General features: G+C 39.7%; 1 protein-coding gene across 1 annotated transcript; it reads right to left on the bottom strand.

Moving 5' to 3' along the window:
• Positions 1-1,274: 1,274 nt before the first annotated feature.
• Positions 1,275-18,330, bottom strand: MANEA (mannosidase endo-alpha). Its single transcript, XM_033055765.1, has 5 exons — positions 18,264-18,330; positions 11,445-12,034; positions 8,341-8,450; positions 5,962-6,038; positions 1,275-5,310 (listed from the first exon to the last, which is right to left on the bottom strand). Exons 2-5 carry the CDS (start codon positions 11,992-11,994, stop codon positions 4,674-4,676), a joined length of 1,374 nt encoding a protein of 457 aa, XP_032911656.1. The 5' UTR covers positions 11,995-12,034; positions 18,264-18,330; the 3' UTR covers positions 1,275-4,673.
• Positions 18,331-19,789: the final 1,459 nt, after the last annotated feature.

Raw genomic sequence — 19,789 nt, forward strand, 5'->3', positions numbered from 1 at the left:
TCCTGAGAGATGTTTTCAATTGAATCTAAGAACCATGTGTGAAATGTGTTAATTCAAACTATGCAGAGCATATACATATCAAGTTTCATAACAAAAATGTTTCCACTGAAGAACCTTCTGCTTCAACAACCTCTTAAGAGACAAATCATTGGCACCTCAAAAGAAATGCTCTAGAAAAATATGATGAACATCAGTGCAGAAACTATATTCACTATAATCTACAGCTTGCCACTAAAATAGTAACAGCATCAGCACGTGTTTGCCCACAAAATTTAGTACAAGATTATAGATCTGACAAACATGCACTGCTATACGAGATTTAATACACATCCTTATTTCAGAGTTGATGCACTAAGCTTCATTCTGAGACAGCTCACAGAACTAAAACAATTTACTTGATCATAACTCACAGAAGCAGAAATGAACCTATAGATTTTCTTTTAAAAGTATGTTCTCTTTTTACCACACGGACTTGCTGCTTGTCCAGAAACCATTTATCCCCTGGTGATACTCAGTAGTACGTGATTGATTACAGTAATTGCAGGATTACAAGCCGCACCGTTTTGACTAAAATTTTGTTCCCACCCCAGAAATTCGGCTTACACTCAGGGGTGGCTAATATGTGAATAACTTTCTGACATTTCCAACCCCGGAAGTGCCAGCCAGGGTGCCGAGCTGAGCACCTGCTTTACGTGATTGTTACAAATTGGTTACTCTGTTTCGCGGCGGGTGGAGCCGGACTCTGTGTCGGCAGCGCGGGGGCGTGGAAGGCGGGGGACTCCCTCCTTCGCAGCCTGGGAGAGAGGCTGGGGGCTCCCTCCTGCTGGCCCCGCGGCCCAGGGGGAGGAAGGGGGTTCCGTGCTGCCATCCCCGCGGCCCGGGGGGAAGGCAGGGGGCTCCCGTCCTTGCCTGCCGCCTCTGCTGCAGGAGCAGGCAGGCTCCTGTCCCCGCCTGCTGCGGGAGCAGGGGAGTTCCTTCCCCTCCTGCCGCCACCGCAGGTGCCGGCAGGCTCCGTGCCCCGCTGCGGGGGCCAAGGCGAGCCAGCCCAGTGGTAGCGGCAGCCGGCCCTGAGTGGCCCTGCCGAGTGGCAGTGTCGAGCTGGGCCACCTGGCCCCATCGGCAGCCCTGAGCGGGCCGAGCACTCACGGCCCGAGTTGAGCCAGTAAACACACCGATCCCGCGATTCTGTTATTATATGGCAACTTTGTTGCACGCGGGTCCTCGTTGCGAACGACAGAGTGGCTTATAATTGGGTGTGGCTTGTGTATGGACAAAGAACGAAATGTTGCCGGCACCCAGAGATGCAACTTATAGTCTGTGCGGCTTGTAATCATGAAATTACTGTACTTCAGGTACTTCTATATTTGCAGAGCCCTAACACGGCACGATCTCTTTTAAAACTTCCCATATCACTCTAAGTACTATGAAACAACATGAGTCAAAGGCATTTAATCAGTCTAAAAATATTAAAAATAGTCATTACAGTACTTTTTTCCAGTTGGCCAAGAAGTAAAACTGGTGAGTCACCAAAGTGAAATGGGATCTGAACATTCTTTAAACCTATTTCATATCTCAAAATCATTACAAATGTTCTTCCCTGCCTCTCAATTTTGGTGCACACTGGAGTATCTTTTTTTCCCCACTGCAATCTTAAAGCTTGGAGTAACCATCTTCTTAAATATATTCATTTTTCTCCTCACTTGCCCCAGTAACTGTGCCCTTGTAACCATCTTATTCCTTTGCATTTGTACAAATCCTTCCCCACAGACCTATTTTTACTCAAATTTCAAAGTATCATGACTGCAGCAACAGTGCATAAGCAAAACTCTCTACTCCCTATAACAAGAAGCAGCACATGGATTTAAGTAGAGAGAAAGTATTGGTCAGGCACGTGGGGTAGTCCTAGTAACTGCTATTCCATCAGCTTTCCTTAGGATCATGAAATTAAATTCTCAACTCTGAAATATTATGTGAGGTTGCACTTTTATGTTTTAAAACACATCAAGCACACAGAAATAAAGTAAGTGTTCAGGTGTGATGAACTTCCAGGCACTTAATTTTCATTCTTTTCTAGAGAAATTCTGTAAATTCTTCTGAAGGTGCTATTTGACATCAGTCTGCCACGGCCCAAACCACTTCACGGCAAGGGTTAAATGATACCTTTACAGCAATTCCAAGTCTTTCAGAGTAATGATCCATTACATTGTTACCATAAATTGCATGTTAAACAAGACAGATTCCTCAGTTGTACAATACCATACAACAGATTTCAAATGTTTCTATACACAGCGACAAAGGAGTGATTTTCACAGTCAGAGAAAATAAATTGCCACTAGGAGAAAGTTAGGGTTGAAAGGTCAGTGCAAAGTTGTCAAGACCAGTAAAGTGCTCAGATAACTACAGCGAGAAAAGACCAGTGGGAGACAAAAGTTTAAGCAAAAGGAAAACAGAGACTTGTCCTTTCAAAAGGTTTGACTTCAGAAGAATTTTTAATAATATATGCAAAACATTTAATTGCTCCCTCATATTTAAAATAAATATATGGACTCTGGGCTGTAAAAGCATAAATACACAACCAATTATAAAAATGAGTTATGTATAGTTATTTAAAGGATTTATACTAAAGTAAGTAATATCAGATTCCTTAAAAAAGGGAGTCGTTAACTTGAAAGTGGTAGAAGTCTAACAAGTGCTTTATATGTCTCAGACACTATTTTCTTGACTGTGGTCATACCTATGTCTATGTCAGTTTACCTACCTGAGTACAGCAAAACAAAATAAGCACTAGAAAAAAAGTCTATCAGAGGCATTTCAGATATTGCAGAAATGCAATAGGAAAATGCAAAAAATATGAAGAGAGATTAATAAGACTCCAGTAACTCTAGAGGCATACTTCAGCATGCCAGGTTGTATATTTGCAATCCAATTTCTGTATTTTTCCAAGCTGCTGAGGGCATTGGATGACACCTCATCACTTGGAACAACCACAAAGAAATGACAAAAAAACTAAACTGAAAATAAATAAGAGATATAAAAACCAAACCTTTTTCATATCAGAAAGACTAGAAATTTATAGTGGCAACTGGTTTATATTTATTTGGAATGACAAAGTTTTCTGGAAAAAAATATATTATTTGGTTTCTGTTTTAACAGAAGTCCTCACATTCACCTTACCACTTAATGGACAGACTACAGCGAGATCTGAGTAAAGAGTGTAATTTTCATGGGTTCTGCTGAATTCAATGGAATTCTAGCTGTTATTAGTAGTCACAACAGTCTGAGCGTATGAACTAAAACACAGGATCAGAACCTTCTAAGTAGATTAAAAAAATAAAATAACTAACAAAGAATCCACTTGTGCTAGCATTAAACGCTTGCTGCAAATAAACAAAATACTGCAATTTCTACTTTTCCAAAGTTCACAGCTTTGTTAAGAAGTTCTGTGAAAATCCCAAAAAAATGTATTATTCAGGAGGTATGTCTGTGCAATTGAACCTTTCCAACCTCATTAAAAATGCCAGTTAATAATCACAACATTCAACAGGTGAGATTCTTAGCACTGAAAACAGCCATTTCCAGCCACACCACAGTCTTACAGATAGTATTGGTAGGGTGCTTATCTGAGCAACAGCAAGATTTTAGTATCTACAATTCTGAATCCAGGAACAACTAAATGGACTAGATGAAATAGAGAAATCTCAGATTTCAAATTAAACAAATGGGTAGTTGCTCTCATTGTTACCAAACTAGGTTGCTCCTAAGTCAGAAATAAAAAAAGTATTTCCTACAATTAAGTTATTGTAGGACTAGCACGATACTCGGTTTGGAAACTTTAAACATTTACAAATGCACACTAGGTCTGTGTATGCAGTCTATTAGCAGACAATAAGCAACAATTAAAGTTTTAATAAACTTTTTGTATCTTAAGGTTTTTTTCCCCCTCAAAAAATATTTTCCATTCTAATCCAATTTTATTTTTTTTTTAATTAAAAGTAATAGAGAAAAAAAATGTTCCTGGTTGGTATCCAGTAATCTGCAAAAGTCTACACCATGTACCAAACAGAATAAATGTAAGTAAACTAGAAATCTTTCAACAGTTCTTTGGAACTTTCTTTCAAATACTTTTTTTTAAACAAAATCCAGTGGTGTTGCATCACACATAACTCCTCAGTGCTTTTACCTCAAGCTAGTCATATGTCAAGAACTCCTTTTGCAAAGCATCAAAAAGTGTAAATGTAGATTATTCCACACACTACAGACATGCATCCTGCAAGAAGCTATGAGGACTTAGATTACAGCGTCAGTTTGATTAGAAACATAACCACAGGAATAAAGGAAGGAAGAAACTGCGCCAGTTTTTTGTTATACTTTGGTCATGTAGTGTGTTATCCCATGCAGATGTTCTGAAAATTCAGCATGCAAGTTACAAAGTTAAATAACCCAAAACCAACTGAACAACAAACAGCTTTCTCTGAATATTTTTGAATTAAAATATCCAGTAAAACAGAATTGCCAATATTCTCATAATCTTTTTACTTTTCAAAATTAAAATTCAGTAGTAGTGCATATACATTCAAAATATATAATAAAGACAATTAATAACAGATTCTTCAGCTCTCCATTTCTTTCTCAATACAGTCAATGCATTAGGAAACAACTGCAGCTGAGACAGCTCACATAAGCCACTGTTCTTGTTCTTTTCTGTACTTCTCAGACCACTTCTGAGTAAGCTCTAGGTAAACATTTGGTTTATGGGGTTTATAATCAAGGTAAACCACCTGTCCAGTCCGTTTAGGGACAGCTTTTTCAATCTGAGTTCCCTCGTGCCATTCATTAAAAGATGTAATGGAAATAATTTCTGGTCGCACCAGAAGGGCTGCACTGAAGGCAGTCTCATAGTACTTCCCATTGACACGGTTCCGGGTGTTGTGGTTGTTCCATGGTCGGATGCTGGTATCAATATAACCTGGTCCCACACTTGGAATAAACATTAAGTTGTTACTATCACAAAAGGCTTTTAAACTTGCCCAGTTATGATGAGATGAGCCATAGGAGAAGCCATTGGTGGCAAAGTACGTGTACATTCCATCAAAACCACTTCTGTGAATGTCATGTTTATGTCTTTCTTCTACAAGAAGTGCAATGAATAATGCATCATAGGGAGTATTTCGAATACTCTGGGATCCAGAGACAGTTAACAGATTTGCCCATATTTCAGGAATTGTTACATAAGAGTCATAAACATAAAACATGGGAAGAAGTCTGCCTGTGCTGGTCTTATGCCTGTAAAAAGCTGGATGGCTTCCGTATCTATAAAGCAAACAAGATCATTAAAACAAAATTTACTATTTGGAAAATACTGTTGTACAATCTGAGCTGAAGACCTTTCCCAAAAATTAATTAAAAAAACAGGACATGGACTTTGAAACACAGCACATCATATCCACTTTCAGTCCAGTTTTGCTGAAGTATCAATGACTCTTCAAAGAACCTTTGAACTACTACAAATTAGTAACTGTCCTGGGTTTGGCAGGGATAGATTTAATGTTCTAAGTACCTGCTCCAGTGCTGCGTTTTTTTAAATTTAGCATGAGAATAAAACTGATAACACACTGATGGTTTGTCTGCTGCTAAGTAGTCCTTACCCTAAGTCAAGGATTTCTCACTGCCTCCTGCTCTGCCAGTGAGGAGCTGCACAAAAAGCTGGAAGGAAGCAAGGCCAGGACAGCCAACCTGAGCTGGCCAAAGAGATATGCCACACTTCAGAATGTCATGAACAAAGTTCCTTTCAGTTCTCTTCAGTCCTAGCAGACATTCTTATATATTTTTATAAGAATTAATATTATATATTTTCTTATATATTTTCATAAGCTTCAGTTCATAGATCTTCAGAGCTTCATACAGAAGTCCCCTAAACCAGCATGTAAGAAACCCCAAGGAAACCATTTTGAAAAAACTCACTTGTCAATGATGTACTTGACATTGTGGTACATGCTGCGATCATCTCTGTCTTTGTAAGGTTCGATATGAAAAGTGACCTGAAAGAAGAAAATGTAAGAGCAACACAAACATAAAACACTACTGAATATATGGGCACTGGGTATTACATGAAGAAAGTACCATTCACAAAAAATATAATTCTTTACAGACCAAAGATTTAATCAGTCTCCACTGAAAATACTCCACTAATGCACTAATAATCCAATAATGCACTACTGACATTAGAAGCTTCAGATTGCAGGAAGTTTGGCATAAAATACTTAGGTTTTTTACATTAAAACGGAGCACTGCTTTTGTTTATCCTAGACTACAGCAAGTGGTAATCATGCTTCAGAAATCTTTGTAAGCTACAAAACCTAAAACTTAAAATAAAATATCTATTTGAATGTCCAAGAACGGATAAACTAACGAAACATTTTAATACTTAATTTCTAACTAATATATTAAAATCTGCTAAAGATAATGCTCCAAAAACAGTTTTCGGAGTCAAAATACACTTCGAGATATGGGAAACGAAAACTTTAATTAAAAATTTTATAGATTTATGAACAGCAACAAGCTCTTGGAACTAAATCTAATATAATATACTGCTACTGCTCTGAATGTCAAGCTTGGAGCTTATGGAATTGATTAACCAGTATGTGTGAATTTCAATGTAAAAATGAATTTGTTTTCAAATAGAAAATCATGGAAGAATACATTACATTAATCAAAGCAACAACTTTTACAGAAGCAATTTTAGAGCAGAATGTATTTAATAAAGTCTTCGACAACTCTGCAACAGTAGAAAATTTCCATTGCAGAGCCAATCTCTCTCTCTATTAAATAGAAACTATAGAAAAATAGCATTAGACTAAATCACTAAGGCTGACAGTAGAGGCTGAAGAGCACTATAATTTCATCTTTCATTTCCAGCTATCAAAACCAGGCAAATCAAAAGGGCATATCTTCTCCCAGACTTCTATTTAGCAGACATAACAGAAATGTATTTTATATACTGGCTTTAGTATACTGAGACTACTAACACTTATTGTAATAACTTACTAGTGCAAGAATGCTTAAAAACATTACAGTGAAAGTAACATCTCCTGCATCTATACCAACTATCTGTACTCCAGTAATTCTTCCAAGTGGTAACAGCAGCTTCATCCATATTGCAATCATTATCATACTATCACATACTATTGTATTTTCCTTGGTTGCTTGCAGCTTATTTCATTTGGCCTTGACTCCTTTGAGACTTGAATGTTAACAAGTTTTTTTAGGTGAGAGCAAACTCTATTTGATAGTCTGAACATTTTGGGAAAGGATTACGTATTTTTCTGTCTTTTTAGAAATCATTACATAGAGTGCAACCTGTGTCATATAATGAAAATCACACAGTATTTTTAACAGTTTCAAAATTATGTCTGTATCTGATTTAATCATCCTATTATCCTCCTGCTTGCCAAAGAATCTACAGCTACCCCAGGTGACAAGAAATTTCACTGAGAATCTGCAACTCACATAACCAACTAAAACCCAAGCAGATGAACAGGATATATTTTCAGTACACAGTACAGACAGCACACTCCAGAGATGAAACATATGCAGCTACTTAAAAACTCAAATATATTATTTGGGAGAGATTAAAATGAAACATACATTTTATTTATCACAAAAGGGAAATACAAGTTTTATTCTAAAAAACCAATGCACAATTTAAGATTCTACTGATCAATTAATGTAATCTTTAAATGACTTGGTATTTCACCTATTCTAAGGAGTTAATAACTTAGGCTTTCTATCTTGACATGCCCTGAAGTAACCCTAAAGTCTGAGCAGCATGTCTCTGACCTTACAGTCCAAGGTAAGTGTTCCTGGTACCTTCTGGAATAAAGACATTAATTCAAACTTGATATTCCAAATCTGTCTTTATGCCTCATAAATGTTCGCACCTGACCTCTATGATCAGATGCTAGCAAGTTATGAAATAATGCAAATAAATATAAGTCCTTTTTTTCTCAAAGGCCCTTAGTTTATAGATCACTGTATTTCACAGTATTTTGGAATATGCAATACTTCCCTCAACTCCCAATACAATCACTGGAAAATAGCATAATGTTTTATTTTAAAAAATGCTTCCTGAAAAGAAATTTTTTTAAAAAATCATCCACAACACTATGCCTTACATTTTGCAAGCTAAAGCAGATTACAATATTTATTCTGCTTATAACGGAATATTACTCAGGTCCTACTGAAGTTCAGTGCAATTCAAAGATTTCCATGACCAAAAAGCAGTATAATAGCAAGGTCTGCTTTCCTAATTGGTCCTATTATATGCATCTAGAAATACTTTACCTTTAGATTATATTTGTGTGCATAGTCCAAAACAATTGGCACTAAATCATCAGTTGGTTCTCCATTTTCATCAGCCATACCTGGTGGGTACCATGAAAGTACTATTACACCTGAAAATACAAAACTTGAGTTTTAAATCATGTTGTTTAACATATTACAGGTATACTGTTACAATTATTGATGTGAAATCTACATAAAATAAATCAGAATCTCAAGTTTTAATCTCAGTATTTTCAGAGTGGATTTTAACTCCTCTCTTTGTAGGACTAAAACAAACAGTGGTTAGATTATCTGTCAAGGGAACAAATCTGTACTCAGTGTGCTAAGCCTAAGAAACTTAAATTTAAGAAATGTTTCCTCCCACTGTTCATCACAGCATTCCAACCTTCAGGTTGTACAAGAGGAAAAGAGTGCTTCCCACTAAGGCATTATAGCTACGCCATGATACAGGCAGAGAATATCAAGATACACAAATTACAGAACACTCAAGAGATGAGAGCTGTGCATGTGATGAAGGAGATTCTTATCTTATGGGACTGAATTCCCCATCGTATTTCTTCATTTTACCTCTGGCCCAAATACAAAACAACCATTTATTACTAGAAGCAGTGACTTCAATACCACAACCTTCCTTCTTGCTGGTACAGTTACTATGGTGTAATCCACCCTTCCAAGCATGTGAAATTAGTTTTTTAATTTATTATCTTCAAAAATGCTTGAGTAACTCTCAATAATTTTAAGATGTTACCAGTGTTGTGGAGAAAAAAGACAACAAATAACATGTCTTCATATTGTAAATTTTTCTGATGCTCTCCAAGAAAGCAAAAGAACACACTCTTCAGAAAGGCTAAGCCCTTTCCTTCTAAAATAAAATGGTGTCAGATTAGATCTTTTAGGTGAGCAGCTGGAAACAATATCAAAAAGAAGCTAAGTCTGAAAGAAATACATGAAATACTGGTGTAGAAATATTTTGATAGAAAAGCTATTTAGAACATACAGAAGAATAAGTCAATGTGGATCTTTTTAACTAGGTAATGATTTCAGTAAATGAATAAATTCACCAAGCGAGGGAACCATATATTTTCTAAATTCCACCTACTTTACTAACATTGTAACAGTTCCGATCAACAATTTTCAACAAAAAATTCCAAAATTAGGAAAAAGAAACCAATTATTACAGTGAATACATAAATCACACAAATATCCAAACCAGAAGTTTGTGCTCACTACACACACAACTACCCTTTGGCACATTCTCTCTGGATTTTATCAAAAGGAAAATCACAAATAACAGATAATCACAAGAGACAGTCTGCTGAAGGAAAGCAAAATGCAATATTTTACTGCATTTTATCAGATTATCTTTTATGTCACACAGAAGAAAAAAATAGAATAAAAAAAATAACTTCCCCAAGCAATCTCATGAATAAAATTTACTGTATTAATCTGTAAAATATTAGGAAATTAATTCATAAGATTTGTAAAGTATAAGAAGAATACAGGGAAGCACTGCATGAGACTCCTGTTGCCCCAATCTCTTATACGCCTTCAATCATTAGACAATATTATCTGAAAGAACCACTTACATTTTTCTTTTTTCACAAGATCTTTGATACAGTTCAAAAATGGCTAGAAAAACATGATTATGTGACTGTAAAATAGTCATGGATGAGACAATGGCAGAGAGCAAAAAAGTAGAAACTGTAAATAGTCAGCCTCACAGTACACAAAAAATGAACAAAGTATAATGCTAAAAAAAAATAGTTGATGAATAATGTTAGTCAAATCCAGATGAAAAAGAACAAATTCAATTGTACTTAAATCCTTAAGTCCAAATAACAGCAGGAAAACAGTGACTTTTAATAAATATCAGTTATGTTACAAAGAGTGTCACAGGAAGCCTGAACTACTCATTCACATTGCTGAGTTTTAAACAGAAAATTAACTGAAGTTACGAAAAAACTTGATTATGCAAAGCATTTTTCCTAGTAACTGGCACCCTTTCCACCAGCAGTTCAACTTAGACATCCGTATTAAGAGGATGAGAAACATCACATATTCTTCTAAAGCTGCAAGTGCCCTCCTCACCTTCATCACACCACCATACATTATTTTGTTTTAGATAAGACTAAAACAGTGCTTATTGGCAACTTATATCTCAGATATGTCTGCAACAGTCTTGTTACTCCTGTTGATGGAGTTATATTACTGAAGAGGGTGAGGAATTTCCTATGTTTGCATTAACCCTTGTACAAAATAAAGGTTAAGTTAAAACACACAAGATGACAACAACCAAGAAGTAAACACTACACAAGTAAACACCACCAATCAAAATATAACAATTATATTAAATCTTAATGATTAGGTGAATGAAAGAGATTCAGTACAAGGTGATTACCAGTATCAGCAATCCTATGTGCTTTGGTCATCTTGCTCTAACTACATTTACAGAAGCTGTTCAGAGTTTAAAATTAGCCTATATGACTGCTTATTTTAAAGCAGATTTACGTAAAAAGGACCATAAAGCCCAACAACTGGGAATGACACTAAAAAAATATATGGAATATTCTTATGTATACAGTTAGTCTTATTTAGAAAAATGGAACATCAGTTTGTATTGAAAGAAGATACTTTTGTACATTAATAAATTAATACATAATTGTTATTGCAAAAACGGCATTCAGAGAAGAAACCCCCACTCATATTTGAGCTGCTCTCATATTTAGGCTGCTCCTTAACCATGTTAATATGATTTACTGAAACCTGTTCTTTAAACTGAAGTATTCATCTCCAAAAATATAATACACAGACAATATAATCTAATCAAGGTTTCTGTATTTTCATTTATGTTATCAGTGTTTAGCAGTAAGTCAAGAAAAACATGTACCTACAGTACTAAAAATACTATTCTTATGCTTCTGTGCTGTTAGACTCATCAGACACAGCTTTGAAGACACAGGTTTCAGTTGGAGCATTAAAACTCAGAGATACAAAGACATTTACCCTGAATTACACAGAAAAACAGAAGGATAGCTCAGTTGTGCTCATTCACAAATGTAAGGCTGGATAAATGAACAACATGCTGAAAAGCTAACACTCATTACCAGTTGAAGCTGAACGCATTTGTTTCATGTGGGCTTCTATGACAGTAGGGTCTTTGGAACTGTAAGATCCAAGTTCTGGATAAAAGTTGGCCCCAATGTCCTCAGGAGGATTATGCCTTCCCTTTGGATAATTGTTTGCAATTTTGGGATCCCAGTGTGGCAACAACGGATGGTTCCAGTGAATATATTTACCATCAAACTGTGGATTCCCATACCAAGTATAGTAGAATATGTGAAAGTTGTAATTAGGAGAAGACAGCTCCTCTTCCATTTTTTTTACAGAAGACATAGATGCTTTCATGGTATTGACAGCAAGACTATGCAAATTATTGACACGGGTTACAATATCTCCTGGAGCCCTATTTAGCGAATTCTGTTTATTGTCTAAGAGCACAGTCCTTTGTTGAAGCTCTGGCAACAAACCAAGTCCAAACGGATCCCCAAAGCCAGCTCTGTCAGGTCTCAGGGTCTTCAAAGCCATCATTATGGAGCAAATAAACAAAATAAAAAGCAACAAAATGATGCATGTTCTTCTGCGAAATCTTGCCATGATGTCATAGTTCAGAATCCCAACAGAATTTTGGCTGTAACTGATCAAAAGACAAATATTTTCAAGTCAGATCTCTTATTACATAGTATTCAGCAGTATGAAATGCTTAATAAAATGTCTACATAATAAAAACATCACACAGACAAATAAGATGCATACACTGACTGCAGAACTAAGACACTTTGTGGAGAGCAGAGCACACAAACAAGACCCCATTTTTTTCTTTGAGAACGTGTCATTTTCTGAGGTACTACCATGAAGGACTCCAATATTTTACAAATTATTTTACTTTTGAACTTAATTTTTACCCTAACCCAGATGAATCCCATGAAATGGAAATTCTGGTTGCATTATTTCAGAACTATTATGTTTTGTAAGTGCTATTCAGGTAGAAATAATAAACAAAACGGAAGAAAAAAGCAGAACCCATGAAAGCAGAATAACATAGCAGAACAGGAGTAAAAAAACAAAATGGGGTATGACAGAACTACAGCTTATGTTGAGAATGCAGGTTTCATTTACTGACCTATTTACTGGCTTCAGACCAACCACTTTGCATTCTGATAACCAATATATTAACAAAATACTCCAGCAAATTAAATTTGAAACCACAATGCTTTCAGTATTTTCAACTTTACAGATCTATTTTTCTTTTTTTCTGAATCACATAAGCAACAAACAGCATAGCATTAAGGATGTACCTCAAGCAGAAAAGCCTGTAAGTTAGCTGCTGGCAGCCAGTTAGTACAATGTCACAGCTGCCTGATGCTTCATGTAGTGTGCCAGGGCTAAATCCAAAACAAGACCAATGGTACACGGCAAGATTTGAACCATGAAAGTTTGGGGGGGGGAGGGGGAAATTAGTATAATGGAAGGCCTGATTACTTTATTTATAACTTTAATTCCTGTACAACATTATCACAAGAAAACCAGAGAAAAGGATTAACAAAATTTAGGTTACCACAGAATTATGTGGAACAAGATCATGCATAAAACTGACAACACTAAACTGGAAAACCTAAGAATAAATTTCTGATACAAGGGTCATTAGACATATCATAGCTATGATTTGCATTTCTTTCACTGACCTCCAAATTTTAGAATCACATTTTAATTTACTGAGATATACATACATAATTTCAAAATACGTACAAATGATTTGACCTTAGTTTCCTACCAATGTTATAATGCATTAATATAGAGCTCAGTTGTCACAACATGCTGCTTGCTACTGCTATGATAATTTTAGATAAGCAATTTTAGAATATGCTTTTTAACAATACAGCTTGAACTGGATTAGCAGTATTTCACTGCCAGAAAGAGAACTTCTTCCATTTCCAATATTAACCTGTTCATCCTACTGTCTATTCTTACTTCATGCATTTACTTTAAGAGCAAAACCCAGCTAACATTTCAAAAGTAAGGAACACAAAAATCCCAATGCACTTTTACCTTGTTAGAGAGTGGACTCAGTTGAGTGAGTATCACAGCACTAAAGCCAACAAAAAACAGATGGAGCAAGGCAAGACTATGAAAACGATGCTGTTCGTTTTGCCCAACTGGATTCTGAAACCATACGTTTGGCAACTGTCAGGGAAAATGATTTTACAGCATACATGCTTAGAGGATTTCACATCGCTTTACATCAAATTACAGGGTTCTTTTTCTATGGCTAACAATCTATCCCATGATTTTGGAATTCTGTCAGACTGGAGTACAGAACAGTTTACTTTAATAAGAAATTAAATACACTCAAACAGCTCCTGCTATTTTTCATTACCTTTTTAGTCTTCTTTCTAGTATATTATGCTACCCCTACTGGTAATTTAACTCAATTTTCAGATTGAAACTGAAAGTTTCAAACTGAAGTTTTCTGAAGTGTATTTTTTTTAGGAAACAATATTATTCATCTGACTAATGTATTAATGCATTCCATTTAATTTAACCCAGATGCCACTGATCTTCGTTAAACAACATACAGGACGGCCAGAGATAAAGCACCTCTGCAATTACTATCTCTTCTATGAAAAAGAATTCATGACTGCAATGCCTATAATTGGAATGTTGACAAGGTTTTTCATTTGGGTTTTCCTATTCTATATCAAAGAAGCTGTTCCTTTTTATTCTTGACCTATCAGCTACTCAATTCCTACTGTCTAGGTCAAGATTTCACTAAGTCATTTGTCTGAAGTCTCAGGAACTGATCTTGGTGCTCCACATTATTTTTTCAACAAGTATTTTTTCAATGGAATATTCACCATTGAAGTATACTAAAAAATGAGCAGCATGCTTACTAGCATTTGACTAGCATCAAGACAGACCTCAGTTTACCATATCATATTATGAACTGCCATGCTTATACAGAAGCTCGGCATCAAAGTGCAAAATTTCTAGAATAAGTAAGTGATATCTATGGTAAAGGCTTGTGTTTTGGGGAGACATCAGTCTCAACGACGATAACATAAATCAGACCTGGCATAGACACCTATACTGTAAAAGCTGCATTGAAGAGCTACAGGTTGGCAGTACTTCACGTGTCATTTAGTTTTGTACACATCTACTTTACAGAGATAGTGATAGATAAATTACCCTCATCAATGCTAGTGCCACAGCAGAATGACAATATTGGGGAAACAGACTGAACAAACGTAACTGTGAAACAGCTACATGAAGTTATGTCTATCCTTGGAAGTGGAAAAACCTTAAAAATACATTTCTGATTCAACAGTCATTAGACTGTGATTTTGTGTTCATCGTGGACACTCAAATTTTAGAGTCTGACTGCAATTTACTGAGGTACAAGTCACTCCTCTAGACTAATCTTACCTTGGACTTCTGGGTGCACTTGGATCTAACAGCAGCTGACTTTCTCGGCAGGAAAAAATCAGGCTGAATAACTTCAGTTTTATGAAGGTTAAGATGTTACATGTAGTTACCCTGATTCAGAAGCTTTTGGATTCAAACTCCATGTTTTCTGACACATATAGGTGTACCAGACAAAAATGTGAGCAGTTTGGGCTCTTTCTCTTGCCTACACAATAAATTTTAAAAGACCAAAAAAAACCATCTGTAACAGTCAGAGTTTCTCCTTTAATGAATACAGAGAGTAAATTCCTCCATAACATGAGAAAAATATGAAGCTTTACTGGGAAAAGTTAAAATCTGCATTTCCTCAACATCCAGTTCTCTTCTCAAAAAAAACCAAAACATATGACACAGTAGTTTTACTTTTTAGTTTGCAAGCCACTATACAGAATTAAAAGCACAAAATACATGTAAGGCTATCCCATTATAGTCATCTCTGTTACAAATTAATTTGGGTTTCTTGGCAATACATAGAATGAAATTCATTACAGTAGGCAAAATTTCCAACCATTCTTCTTAAAACAACTCCTCCATGAAGAAAGAAAAGGGTGTATGAAAAAATCTGTAGTATTTTCCTATCAATCCTGTAAATTTAATTGAATGTCTCAAACTCTTACCTGACAGAGATTTTTTTCCCCTCTCTCACTACTGCTTTTTATACCCTTAAGTTACTGTGCAAGGAAACCTTCTGTATGTCCTTTCCACTATATGAAGAAAAAAGTATATGGACGTACAGATGATATTTTTCCCCTTTACATGTTTTCCCAAATAAAAATGTTTCTTTAGTTAGAGAAGAAAAAGCAATGTAAAAAGAAGTGGTTAAAAGGGATGATGATGCTTAATTACTAGAGATGATCTTGGTCAGGCAACTCAAGTTTCAGTGCCCTGCCCAGTGGGTTGCTTTTTTCAGTTTTACAAATTCCAAAAGAGAAATATACAGTAAATTCACGAATACAAGCCGCACTGACTATAAGCCACATCTCTGGGTGTTGGCAAATATTTCGGTTTTTGTCCATAGATAAGCCGCACACGAATATAAGCCGCTTTGTCGTTCGCAGCGAGGACCCGCGTGCAATTAGTAACAGAACCGCGGGAGGGCGGCGTTTACTGGCTGAGCTAAGGCTGTGCAGGTTTGGCCCGCTAGGGGCTGCTGACGGGGCCAGGTGGTCCAGCCCGGCGCTGCCGCTCGGGGCCGGCCGGCGCTGCCCCTGGGCTCGGTCACCCCGGGTCGGCGCTGCCCCGCGGTGGCAGGCAGGGACGGAGCTTCCCCCACTCCTACGGCAGCGGCGGCGGGCGGGGACGGAGCTTTCCCGCGCCCGTGGCGCCGGCGGCGGGCAGGGACGGAGTTTCCCCGCTCCTGCCGCGGCGGCGGCGGGCGGGGACAAAGCACCCCGTCGGCTCCCCGGGCCACAGCAATGGCTTGCGCGGGGCTCCTGTCGGCTCCCGGAGCCGCAGCAATGGCGGCGCGGGCTTCCCCCCCTCCCCGGGCCGCAGCAATGGCGGCGCGCGCTTCCCCCCCCTCCCCGGGCCGCAACAATGGCGGCGCGCGCTTCCCCCCTCCTCCCTGGGCCGCAGCAATGGCTGCGCAGGGCTCCTGTCGGCTCCCCGAGCCGCAGCAATGGCGGCGCGTGCTTCCCCCCCCTCCCCGGGCCGCAGCAATGGCGGCGCGCGCTTCCCCCCCCCTCCCCGGGCCGCAGCAATGGTGGCGCGGGCTTCCCCCCCCCCTCCCCGGGCCGCGGTAGGGGCGGCCCGGGTCCCCCCTCTCCTCCCCGGGCCGCGGCAATGGCGGCGCCGGGCCCCCCCCATCTCTCCCCTGGGCTGTGGCAGAGGAGGAAAGAGAGCTCTCCCGCCTCTCTCCCCGCCCCCCGTGCTGCCTACAGGGAGCCAGGCTCCACCCGCGGTGCAACAGAGTAGCAATTTGTAACAATCGCAAAATGCCGACTTTGCAGCTGCTCAGCTCAGCACTCTGGCTGGCACTTCTGAGGTTGTATTAGCCGCTCCTGATTATTAGCCGCATTTCCGGTTTAGGAGCAAAATCTTAGTCAAATTGGTGCGGCTTGTATTCGTGAAATTACTGTACTATGCAAAGAAATTAGGTTCAGTAAAAGTAGATTTATCTAGTTTAGTAAGAATCAGCAAATACTGTAATTTATTTGCTCTGATGTTCCTTAAACATAACAAATGGAAATGCAATATAGTGGAGAGGTCTGAAAATCCGATTCTATTGATCAAGTGTAAGGTCATCCAGAAGACACCGAGGCGGGTAGTTCATGGATGGGATCAAAGCTTCTCAGCTAAGTTATCTAAGCTTAGTTTCTACTATGTTTTCCCAGCTCAAAGAAACCGAAAACACTGAAGTACCTCTAGATAGAGCTGAAGCTCCTAGGCCTTAAAGCCCTGATTCTGGAGTTACAGTGCAGATGTACACCTAGAAACATTAATTCAGTTTCCAAATGATTGACCAGGTGAGGTTTACTAAACTGAGGACTGGTAAGAGCGTTTAAAGCACCACATATACATAGCACAATCTGACCACAAATCAGAGAGATCACAAAGAATAAAAAGCAACAAAGGTTGACAATATATCTGGAAACCCTGTGAGTGTTTCTAGTATTAGAAAAAAACAGGGAATTTCTCAAAAAGTCTCTGTATATGAAAAATCTTTTTCTAAAGCTGATTTCAAGCAATAGTTTGAAAACCATTGAAGATGTAAGAAGACATTAGGTATGGCATGCAGACACTTCACAGTTGTGTCACATGCCAAAAAGACACCTTTTTAAACACCTTCAAATAATAGAAGATTTCTTTTTGGTCTACCCAATTTAGAAAAAAGGTATCTGAAACCTGACAACCAGAAAACAGAAAATGTGATTTGAATTTCAGACAGCAGCAGCAACAGAACACAATCCTGGGTTCTTTGCTGTAAACGTGGTAAGAGCCTCCAGCATTAGAGTCATTGCCTTCTCCTGTTTCAGAAGGCCATGGAAACACAGAGCGAACTCTGCGCGGCTGCAGGCCTTTAGCCACCGGGAGCTCCCCGGGCCAGACTGCTCAGAGCCAGGCTGCTTGGCAGGAGGGGAACGCCACGGCAGGGAGCAGACCCAGCTGGCCACGCTGCTCCCGTCCCCGGGGCAAACCACCGAGCTCCGAGCGTTCACCCTCTCTCCCACTCTGCGGAACCAAGCGCCAGCCCCCGCCGCCAGAGCGGCATGGGCCGCGGGCGGGCGGCGCGGCGAGGCTTCTGCGGGACGGACAGCACCGCCCGGGGGCCGCCGCGGCCCCTCTGACAGCGGCTGCGGGCGGGACCGGGAGCCGTCCCCTGCTCTGCCGGCCTGTCCCAGCCCCGAGGAGCCCTTCCCCCGTGCCCGGGGCCGGCAGGGCTCGGGCCCGGCGCCGTTACTCACCCGCGGGAGGCAGGGCCGCTGCCGGCGGGGGCAGCCCTTTCCCGAGCCGCGCGCGCCGGGCCGGGGCCGCGCGGGCTGCGCCGGGGCGGGGCTACGGCGGCGCGTGCGCCAGGCGGGGCGCATGCGCGGGGAGGGCGGCGGCCGCCGGGGCGTCTTGTGCGGGGAGCGCGCTCCCGGCTTTCTGTTGGGAACCAGGGACCTGCGCGGCTGCTGGAAGGCCAGGGCGGCAGCTGGGCTTTCAGATTGTGTGTGCTGCTAGTTTTTTGGGTTTGGGGTGGGTTTTTTGGCTTTTTTTCTTTTTTTTTTTTTTTTAATTCGAAAGTAATAAAAATATACTTTCCGTTCTTTAAAAGCCTTTGCAGGATAGTTGGTTGCTTTTGAGCTGTGAAATGGTAGTCACAGAATCAGTTCAGGATGAGATCATCGGCTCCAAGCGGTGACAGCTAGCCCGTGGCACTGACAGCCACACCCAGTCTCCTTAAACTCCTCCAGGGATAGTGCCTCCACCACTTCCCTGGGCAGTCCGTCCCAATGCCTGATCACCCTTTCTATGAAGAAATGCCTCCAGTGTCCAACCTGAATCTCCCTTCGTACCGCTTAGCTCGTGTGTCATCTCAGCCTGTCGCTGCTTGCCCTGGAGAAGAAGGTGACCTCCCAGCCTGGCTACACCCTCCTTTCACCCCTGAGCCTTCTCCGGGCTAAGCCATCCCAGGTCCCTCGGCTGCTCCCATGGAACACCTGCTCCAGGCCCTTCCCCTGCTCTGGTGCCCTTCTCTGGACTCGTGTCCAAACTGGGCAAGAAAATAAAACTCTGTAGTCAGATGGCTACAGGGTCGGTATTTGTTTATTCAGTGCTGGGAGTGAGGGGGATCTTTCAGCCAAAAAACTTAAAATTCCTTCTGTGGTGGTCATCAGTCTTCTGGTGGTCTTTTGATGAAGGCTTCTGTAGTCTTCCTCACATTTGAAGTTTTAACCTCTATTTTCAGTGCATGCCTGGTGCTTCTTGTTTTTCGGTCCAACTTGTTTTTAGTTAATTTTGCAGTTACCCTTTTATTACCTACCACTTAGGATTCAAGACAGAGATGGGCAAGAAATGGCTAGAAGTTCAATAAATAATCCTGTTGTGTGGTCATATATCTCCTGTTTCGTAGACTCCTGTAGTCATAAACTCCTGTTTGTAGTTACATATTATTGCAGTGTTGTAAAAATGGTTTCACTGACCTTTCAAACACTAGAATTTCATGTGTGCTTTATTCTTTTCTCCTAAGCAGTGAAAATGGGCTATGAATAGTTGCCATAATGAAATAAATAACCAAATCAATGAAAGAAATATGTTCTCATTGTCAACTGTAACAACAGAAGTGGGAAAAGAAGAACACTGGTGTATGAACACTGCATATTGACTCAATGCAAATTGTTGAGCTAGGTAAACATCACCATCTTCCCATTGAATCAAAACGTTTCTTCCCTCTGCCACATGAAAAAGGACTGTAATTAGTTGGATTCCTGTGGTGTAGTTTGCCTGA

Source organism: Catharus ustulatus, chromosome 3 (genome assembly GCF_009819885.2).
Source record: "Catharus ustulatus isolate bCatUst1 chromosome 3, bCatUst1.pri.v2, whole genome shotgun sequence".
NCBI lineage: Eukaryota > Metazoa > Chordata > Aves > Passeriformes > Turdidae > Catharus > Catharus ustulatus.

What these genes read in the sequence shown, in the direction of transcription:
- MANEA (XM_033055765.1), bottom strand. Translation starts at nt 11,994, where the DNA reads ATGGCAAGATTTCGCAGAAGAACATGCATCATTTTGTTGCTTTTTATT. An exon ending in CACACAAATATAATCTAAAG is followed by an intron (nt 6,039 to 8,340) that starts GTAAAGTATTTC and finishes TTCTTCTTTCAG; the next exon opens with GTCACTTTTCATATCGAACC. An exon ending in GTCAAGTACATCATTGACAA is followed by an intron (nt 5,311 to 5,961) that starts GTGAGTTTTTTC and finishes TTTGCTTTATAG; the next exon opens with ATACGGAAGCCATCCAGCTT.